Source organism: Pseudoliparis swirei, unplaced genomic scaffold (genome assembly GCF_029220125.1).
Source record: "Pseudoliparis swirei isolate HS2019 ecotype Mariana Trench unplaced genomic scaffold, NWPU_hadal_v1 hadal_136, whole genome shotgun sequence".
Lineage (NCBI taxonomy): Eukaryota > Metazoa > Chordata > Actinopteri > Perciformes > Liparidae > Pseudoliparis > Pseudoliparis swirei.
In genome coordinates this window covers 1-7,043 of record NW_026613372.1, presented here as the reverse complement: position 1 = coordinate 7,043, position 7,043 = coordinate 1, and the positions used below count along the sequence as shown (strand labels likewise).

The 7,043-nt window shown below is 41.7% G+C and overlaps 3 protein-coding genes across 3 annotated transcripts; 1 reads left to right on the top strand and 2 right to left on the bottom strand.

The window, feature by feature from the left end:
• Window positions 1-256: 256 nt before the first annotated feature.
• Window positions 257-2,655, bottom strand: tdp2b (tyrosyl-DNA phosphodiesterase 2b). The gene is made up of 7 exons (XM_056411156.1): window positions 2,415-2,655; window positions 2,057-2,178; window positions 1,812-1,961; window positions 1,578-1,669; window positions 1,278-1,396; window positions 1,018-1,188; window positions 257-897 (listed from the first exon to the last, which is right to left on the bottom strand). The coding sequence occupies exons 1-7, from the start codon at window positions 2,565-2,567 to the stop codon at window positions 616-618; spliced, it is 1,089 nt and encodes a 362-aa protein (XP_056267131.1). The 5' UTR covers window positions 2,568-2,655; the 3' UTR covers window positions 257-615.
• Window positions 2,656-2,950: 295 nt separating this feature from the next.
• On the top strand, window positions 2,951-4,313 carry acot13 (acyl-CoA thioesterase 13). Its single transcript, XM_056411158.1, has 3 exons — window positions 2,951-3,089; window positions 3,266-3,450; window positions 3,886-4,313. Exons 1-3 carry the CDS (start codon window positions 3,006-3,008, stop codon window positions 4,043-4,045), a joined length of 429 nt encoding a protein of 142 aa, XP_056267133.1. The 5' UTR covers window positions 2,951-3,005; the 3' UTR covers window positions 4,046-4,313.
• Window position 4,314: 1 nt separating this feature from the next.
• On the bottom strand, window positions 4,315-7,037 carry cunh6orf62 (chromosome unknown C6orf62 homolog). The gene is made up of 5 exons (XM_056411157.1): window positions 6,752-7,037; window positions 6,390-6,566; window positions 6,183-6,308; window positions 5,710-5,844; window positions 4,315-5,604 (listed from the first exon to the last, which is right to left on the bottom strand). Exons 1-5 carry the CDS (start codon window positions 6,878-6,880, stop codon window positions 5,479-5,481), a joined length of 693 nt encoding a protein of 230 aa, XP_056267132.1. The 5' UTR covers window positions 6,881-7,037; the 3' UTR covers window positions 4,315-5,478.
• Between the last annotated feature and the right edge of the window lie 6 nt (window positions 7,038-7,043).

Genomic DNA, 7,043 nt, shown 5'->3' with positions numbered 1-7,043 from the left:
AGGTCATAATATAGGGCAAGTAACTCATACTATTCTAATGTGCCTATTTCACAACACACCTTTTGTGACATAGCACAACAACCACAGGTTGTATTAATGATATCCATCTGGGCTGCACTCAGGGTTTTGAATCCATGGATTAAAATATGCTTCACATGCATTACAAACATTGTTAATGTTTGAGTTTGTCTAAATTGTGAGGAATTTGCTTTTGGGTTTTGTTCAGGGTCCTAGAGCTTCAATCACAGAGTCACTATTCAGATTCAGAATATTTCTTTATTTGTATGTAAATACTAAACTCTGTACTGTTCAATTCAAATGTAACTCTGTAGTGCCCTCTAGTGTTCAGATAGCAATACTACATAAACACAAAATGTATCGGCGCTTATTACTTTTATTTACCAATACAATTTTTTTAAAGAACCTCCAAAAAACAAAAGACTCAAATAAGAGACACATTAGAAGATAAAACTAATCAATACAAAATGTACAGGTAACTGTCCTCAGATGAGGTCAGATCATTTTCTTTTACAGAGAAGGTGTTTGTATTGACCGTGAAACACAAAACAAACCGATGATCCAAAACTGCTCTGTTGCATGTTGTTTTGTGCATTTCTACGCAGGAGTGAAGCTACAGTAGATCCCCCAGTGATCACTAGTGAAGCGGCCACAGTCCAGCTTCTCCAGCCCTACCAAGGCCAAGTGGTCAGGGGCCAGGCGTGGGACGCCGACCTTGGCAGCCGGGCGGAGGTAGACCCGGTCGAAGCGGCAGCGACTGACGTAAGGAACCTTCTTGTTGTTGTTGGCTTTAGTGTCCCATGTGTAGCGGCAGTGCTCCTGCTTTCCCAATCGTTCCCACACATCGCAGACACTGGAGGGCAGACCCACCTTGGCAACCTGAGATGGAGCCCGAGGCAATACTTTTAGAGGCGGTACACTGTGTGATTACACGAAGGGGGGGAAAACTAAAATGCGAGCATGAGCACCACTGTTTCGATGCCAAGACAAATGACTGACCTCAGTGTCCCTCAGGTTTGTGTCCCCTCCAAACAGGACAGTGACATCCTCAGGTGACTCTCTCATCCTCTGAATCACCACTCGCAGCTGTTTCATCCGCTCCTCTGCTTGGGCTTTGCAGCTCTCAAAGTGGGACGTCATCAGACACAGCTTCTGGCCTTTGAATGTTACCTGATTTCAGAGAAAGAGAGAAAACAAAACACTTTTTAGGTGAGCTGAACATGGCTTGGGTATTTGGAATGAACTATCGTTGAACGAACCTGAACTACAAGCAGATTCCTCATCATTTGAGTTGTCGGGTAAGGTATTATCTCGCTCTTGAAAAATTTGACCCGTGTCTTCTTCAGCATTATCCCGGTAAAGTAGCCCTCCTCTCCACCTGGTCAGCAAAAGTTCAGAGGATAGTTCTGTTCTCAGTCTCACTTTAGTACTTTTTGTATTTAGGTCAACATACTGTGAAACCACCAGACAACCATCATGAAATACAAATAGAGATCAACATGAGTCCAGTGAAAATACCTACATCGTAGGGAAAAAAAGGCCTGTTGAGCATAACATACCTTCAATGAATAGGTAGCTGACCGCCCTTTTCTTTAAGTACTGGACGTAAGGTGGAATGAGCTCCTGGAGGAACACCACGTCAGGGGTGTATCTACACGAAGACCAGATTGACCTTTTAAATGCTATTCAATATTTCCAGGTGCGCTGCTTAGCAGCTGACCTCTGATATAAACAGACTAAATACAATATCAAGTGATGCGAACAAGGAGTAGCAGTGTAGATAAAAAGCTTACAAGACTAAGTAGGAGCAGAGGCCTCTGGCGCGCTCTCCGAGGTTGTCTGTATCGAGTCCATCCACGTTCCAGGAGATTAGTGACAGTGTATTGCTGTCTTCTTCTGAGGGTTTGCGTGTGGAGGCTGGACTGTCAGCAGTCAAATCTATACTGGAAAATGTGCACAGACATGACTGATCATTTGGGGTCATTGAACACATTACTTAACTTGGAGAGTGTCAAAGGAGGGAAGACTGTAGACTTACCAGCCTTCTGGAGGTTTTTCCTCAACTTTCTGCCTCTTTGCTTTGGGGATGGTCTCACTATCTGGAAAATCTTCTTCAAATGCTTTCTCCAAATCAGCTTCAAAGAATGAGTTTAAAGCTCTCTGGTAGAGAGACAATGGAAAATGTACATCAGAGACATCTGCCGGAAGATTTTAATGACATCCATAACAGATTTGTAAACATGTTTTAGCACTTTTCCAGCCCGAGGCCGAACTTTTGAAATAAAGTGCAGCAACGTGCCATAGCGTCATCATGGCATTCTGTATCTTGATGCAACAGTGACCAATGTGACCTAATGTCACAACTGAGGGGCCTCGGTTGTCCTTTGTAACGTTACCTCCATCTCCCACTCGTTTACAGCCAGGTGGCACTGAGCCACAGCGCTATCGGTTCCTGTTATTGCAGCAAACTCATCGCAGAGGCGACTTCTGCTTTGCTCCACATTAGAAACCGATGGTTTGTCCGAGTCCGATACAACATTAGAAGCCATGTTTTCCAGCCACTAGTTTTACTTTCAGAATTACACAGTAGAAGTACACTAACGCAAACATTAGTCCATGTTTCCTCTGCGCGTTATCTCGGGTGCACCAGTGAATGTCTTTCGGGTAAATGTTCTAATTAACGTCTCAACAAATCCCAGCGAAGCAAAATAGAAACGGGACTTCTTATACTTATACACAAACAATTTTAAATTAAATGGGCAGTTATCAATTAATACCACCACCTATTTTTATTTATGCGGATCAGTTTGTTTTCTTAACTGAGAATACAACCATGCACTTTAGCTAACGCTAGCAGATTAGCTGTAAATTTCGCCCGGAGGATTTATGGGACGCAACCGTTTCCGGTCCGAGGTAAACAGACGTTTCACAAAGAGACGGTTAGGTTTTGACATTGAACGCGTTTATTTTGCTATTTTAGCGTAAATATGGTTTCACTATCTTTAAACTCGTTAAAGCAAATAATGAAAGCGATGGTAGATCATCCAGGCTTTGACAAAGTCCTGAGCAAGGTACATAAACATACTGAAACATTTATTGACCAATAATATATATTTCTGTAACTTTCTGAACGTTACATCTTGCATTTCGCTTTTTAATCGTACCGGGTTAACTCGCCGGACATCCTCCGCATTGCTGCACTGTAAGAGATGGCGTGATCTGGTGGTGTAATATGTGTGTCCTTCAGGTGGAAGTCTTGTCTGCCAGTCCAGGAAAGGTGGTGTGTGAGATGCGGGTGGACGAGGAGCACACCAACCGGGGAGGGACGCTCCACGGCGGGTTGATAGCCACCCTGGTCGATGTCATATCCACCATGGCTATCATGTACACTGAGAGGGGAGCACCAGGAGTCAGTGTGGACATGAATATAACGTGAGTCCATAAACAATGTAAATGGACATGTGAGCACTCAAATTAACAAATGTAACCACAGATAACACTGGTTAAAACTTAAGTCACCATTTCAATGACCATTTTTATTTCCTCTAAATTACTCATTTTAAAATTCATTCTTGACTACGCATACATCTGGTATTATTAAAGTTGAACCGTATTTGACAGATTTCTCATACATTTTAGGTATGGCTGGCATTTTAGAATTATGGATGTCACCAATGAGAATATCTAAGATGTTTGAGATCTTTCAGCCGCCATATTTGATCAAACTACTTACAGCAGATACGTAGTGTGTGTGTTACAACACAGTGGTATGTGCAGCCCTGTTTTCAGGCCTTGACCTTCAGTGTGTTAAAAGCAGGTCAGGTGGAAGATTAACTTTCTAAAAGTACAAATGTCAATGTCTTACAGATACATAAATGCTGCCAAGATTGGAGAGGACCTACTCATCACGGCTCAGGTTCTGAAGCAAGGACGGACGCTGGCGTTTGCCACTGTCGACCTCACCAACAAGGCCACAGGGAAGCTCATAGCGCAAGGGAGACACACAAAACACCTTGGCAGCAGCTAAGCTGTGTCCCCTCTGTGCCCGTCTGTAAATCTCATATCATGTGTACTGTCAAAACAAATAGTTTTCTCTAATCCACTAAATGTACAAAAGAGATAACAGTGGCGAGTGCAACAAATCCATGATGGCTGGTTACTAAATGAATGTTGCTGCCACTCTAGCATATATATTAACAGTTCCAGAGAAACTAACGGCTGTATGGTCACTTCTGACCCAAATACTGTATCGATGGTACCATCTCATGCACATGCAATAAAACAAATAGACAAGAGTTATGCTTTCAGAATTTGCATTGTATTGGGATATGCTCAGCCGTATTGATTTGAGAATCAACAGAAAACCCCAGAAGTTACACACCTAAAACCCTTTTAACTGAACACACTGAATCAACAAGGAGCAAAATTATACATACTTCATATTCTTTGACAAGCAAGCTTAATTTTAATTTGATGAGCATGGCAGCAAATTATTCATTTTAGGTCAAATTAAACAAAAATCAGTTAATTTCAGCAACTTTGTTAGGCAAGTTAAACATTAAGTATGTCACCATTTCAGTTTTTCACCACCCCACATCCCCCAAAAAACTAAACAGATTTCAGAAGCTTAAATGAATGGTGCTTGAACGGTGACAATGACCTCCAACAGCGAACCAACACGGCTCAACTTTGTGCACAATTCCTTTCAAGCCCCTCAAGGATTTAGCAACGACCTGCCTAGCATGTCTTAGGCGAAAGCAAATTACACCAAAACATTTGTTTTAAAGTCCAGCAAAGAAAAATAACTAAGGCGTTTTTTAAGAAGCAATACCTACACCATATGATTTGACATATTGTTCATCTTGTTTTCCTTGCTTAGACAGGCGTTTAAACACCTATTCACACCTATCCTTGGTCAAACGATTTTGTAAAGTTGTTCTAGAAACCCCGTTGACATTACAAACAAGCTTTAACAATCCTTTAAGACAACAAGGATATTAAACACGTCCATCTGAGAACCGCCGTGAAGACCTGTGTATTGTTTGTTCTTGTTTTGATGCAACATAAAGAGTTCCTTCAATGACCGGTGCTGTTGATAGTGCGGCTCCAAGAGAACAACCAACCACTCAAAATCAATGTTCGTGCGGGTTCAAATGAACAAAAATGTATGAGTGAGTAAGGGGGAATGAAGAGGGAGTAAAACGGAAAAAATGGGGGAACCAATCCAAAAATGGCAGAGAGAAGAGGAGGAACATTGGGAGTATGAGGAAAAAAAGACAAGGATGGGAACTGAATCAGCTCAGGGAGGGGAGAACGAGGAGGTAACAAAAACAGGAGAGATCCAAGCACAAGTTCAAATCTTTAAAAAAAGGAAATGAATAGAGATGAGTACATCAATTTGCTTCTGAAGGCTGAGGCAGGAAGGAGGGGAAGGTTTGTTTTCCTGTGTGGCTGGAAGCCTTAATCAGGCATGTATGGGCGGAGGTGATCCTCGATGTCTCCCACACCCCAGCAGGTCAGCTGGTCCTGAGGCAAGTATAGGCAGAGGCTGCACAACTTGAACACTGTGGCCTTGGTTTTAGTAGTCTGCAAGAGAGGTGGACAGAGAATTTTTGCAGTTAAGTATGTTAGAATTAAAGCTTGGGTTTTAGTTAGTCAAATCAGTAACATCAATTCAGTCAACTGACTCACCTGGAAGTGCTGTCTATCCATGAAGAGAAATACAGACTGTGTTGGGTTGTTCATGACCATTCCAGCCTTGTCTTTACGACCCAAAGCATGCAAGAACTGCTTCTCGTAGTCTCCATGATGAAACTCGAACTTGGCCTGGAAGTCAGAGGAGATTCTTGAGTCAAAAAGTACATTATGTTTCATATTGATAAAAGCAGGGTGATTTATGAATCAAATTCATTCATTCTTTTATGAATATTTCTTGGTAGAGTAAGATATATTTTAAATGTCTCAATGTGAAAATCAGGCTATTTTTCAATAAAGAAAAGGTCACTGTTTGACCTTTTATTAACTAAACAATCACCCGATTAATCTATAAAGTAATCTGCGTATTAATTGGTAATGAAAATCATTTGGCTGCAGCTCTAATTTGAATTAAAAAACCAGCAGTCTTTAAACATTTACAGCAATCTGGCGAGGTGCCACGTTCTGACCTGAACAGGCCGAAAGGGTTCATCATCGGCCCCCTTCCATCTGGAGAACAGTAGACAGACAATCTTCTCAATATCGTTGCGTGGCCAAAGGATGAAGTCCATCTCCTGTGTGCAGCCTATCACATCCTGTGAAACAGAAAACAATGTCAAACACAATTGGACTTTGTCTTCTTCAAGCACCCCCCCTAAGATGATGCACCGACTTACCCTTCGCATTGACTGGTATCGGGGGGCGTGCAGTTGCACAACATCTTTTTGCAGGAGTTCTATTGAACTATCGAGAGAGTAGCTGGAATCTCGCACACCTCGTATGATGTTTTCTTCATAGTTGTTGGTCATCACCGGCACCACTTCAGCTACCTCAAAAAGGGCAGACTTCTTTTTCTGTAATGACAAAGCACAGGAACAAACTTTAATTTAAAGTCGTTTTGCTGTGGGCACATAAAAAGAAACCGGTCTGAATTCAACATTTAATTGTGTAATTAGCAAAGAGATGAAGAAAAGTATGTCAACGTATGAGAGTATACTTTTGGATTGTCAAAAGATTGTATTCTTCCATTCTGACAAACCTTTTCTTTGAAAACGAAGGCTATATAAATCTTGAAGTCAAACTGATCAGCCAAAGATTCCCTTTTCTTCCGAAGTTGAGCTCGTAGTCGATTTCTTGTTTGATTTCTTCGAGAAGTTGGGTCCCCCATGGTTAGGCTTTAGGGTCTTCTCTTGTGCAGAATATTTTGGCAAAACTCTGTACTTTTGTATTCATACGTTGGATAAAGGATGGAGGTAGCTACCCTTTGCAGAAACAACGCATCAAACAACTCTAGGCTAGATCTACAAAATACCCACTTATCAACTGTGAAG

Coding starts and splice junctions, on each gene's coding strand:
- tdp2b (XM_056411156.1), bottom strand. CDS start 2,567: ATGGCTTCTAATGTTGTATCGGACTCGGACAAACCATCGGTTTCTAAT. Junction 1,962..2,056: donor GAAAAACCTCCAGAAGGCTG/GTAAGTCTACAG, acceptor CACATTTTCCAG/TATAGATTTGACTGCTGACA. Junction 898..1,017: donor CAAACCTGAGGGACACTGAG/GTCAGTCATTTG, acceptor GCTCCATCTCAG/GTTGCCAAGGTGGGTCTGCC.
- acot13 (XM_056411158.1), top strand. CDS start 3,006: ATGGTTTCACTATCTTTAAACTCGTTAAAGCAAATAATGAAAGCGATG. Junction 3,090..3,265: donor TTGACAAAGTCCTGAGCAAG/GTACATAAACAT, acceptor TGTGTCCTTCAG/GTGGAAGTCTTGTCTGCCAG. Junction 3,451..3,885: donor AGTGTGGACATGAATATAAC/GTGAGTCCATAA, acceptor AATGTCTTACAG/ATACATAAATGCTGCCAAGA.
- cunh6orf62 (XM_056411157.1), bottom strand. CDS start 6,880: ATGGGGGACCCAACTTCTCGAAGAAATCAAACAAGAAATCGACTACGA. Junction 6,567..6,751: donor CCTTCGTTTTCAAAGAAAAG/GTTTGTCAGAAT, acceptor TTGTCATTACAG/AAAAAGAAGTCTGCCCTTTT. Junction 6,309..6,389: donor GATACCAGTCAATGCGAAGG/GTAAGTCGGTGC, acceptor TCTGTTTCACAG/GATGTGATAGGCTGCACACA.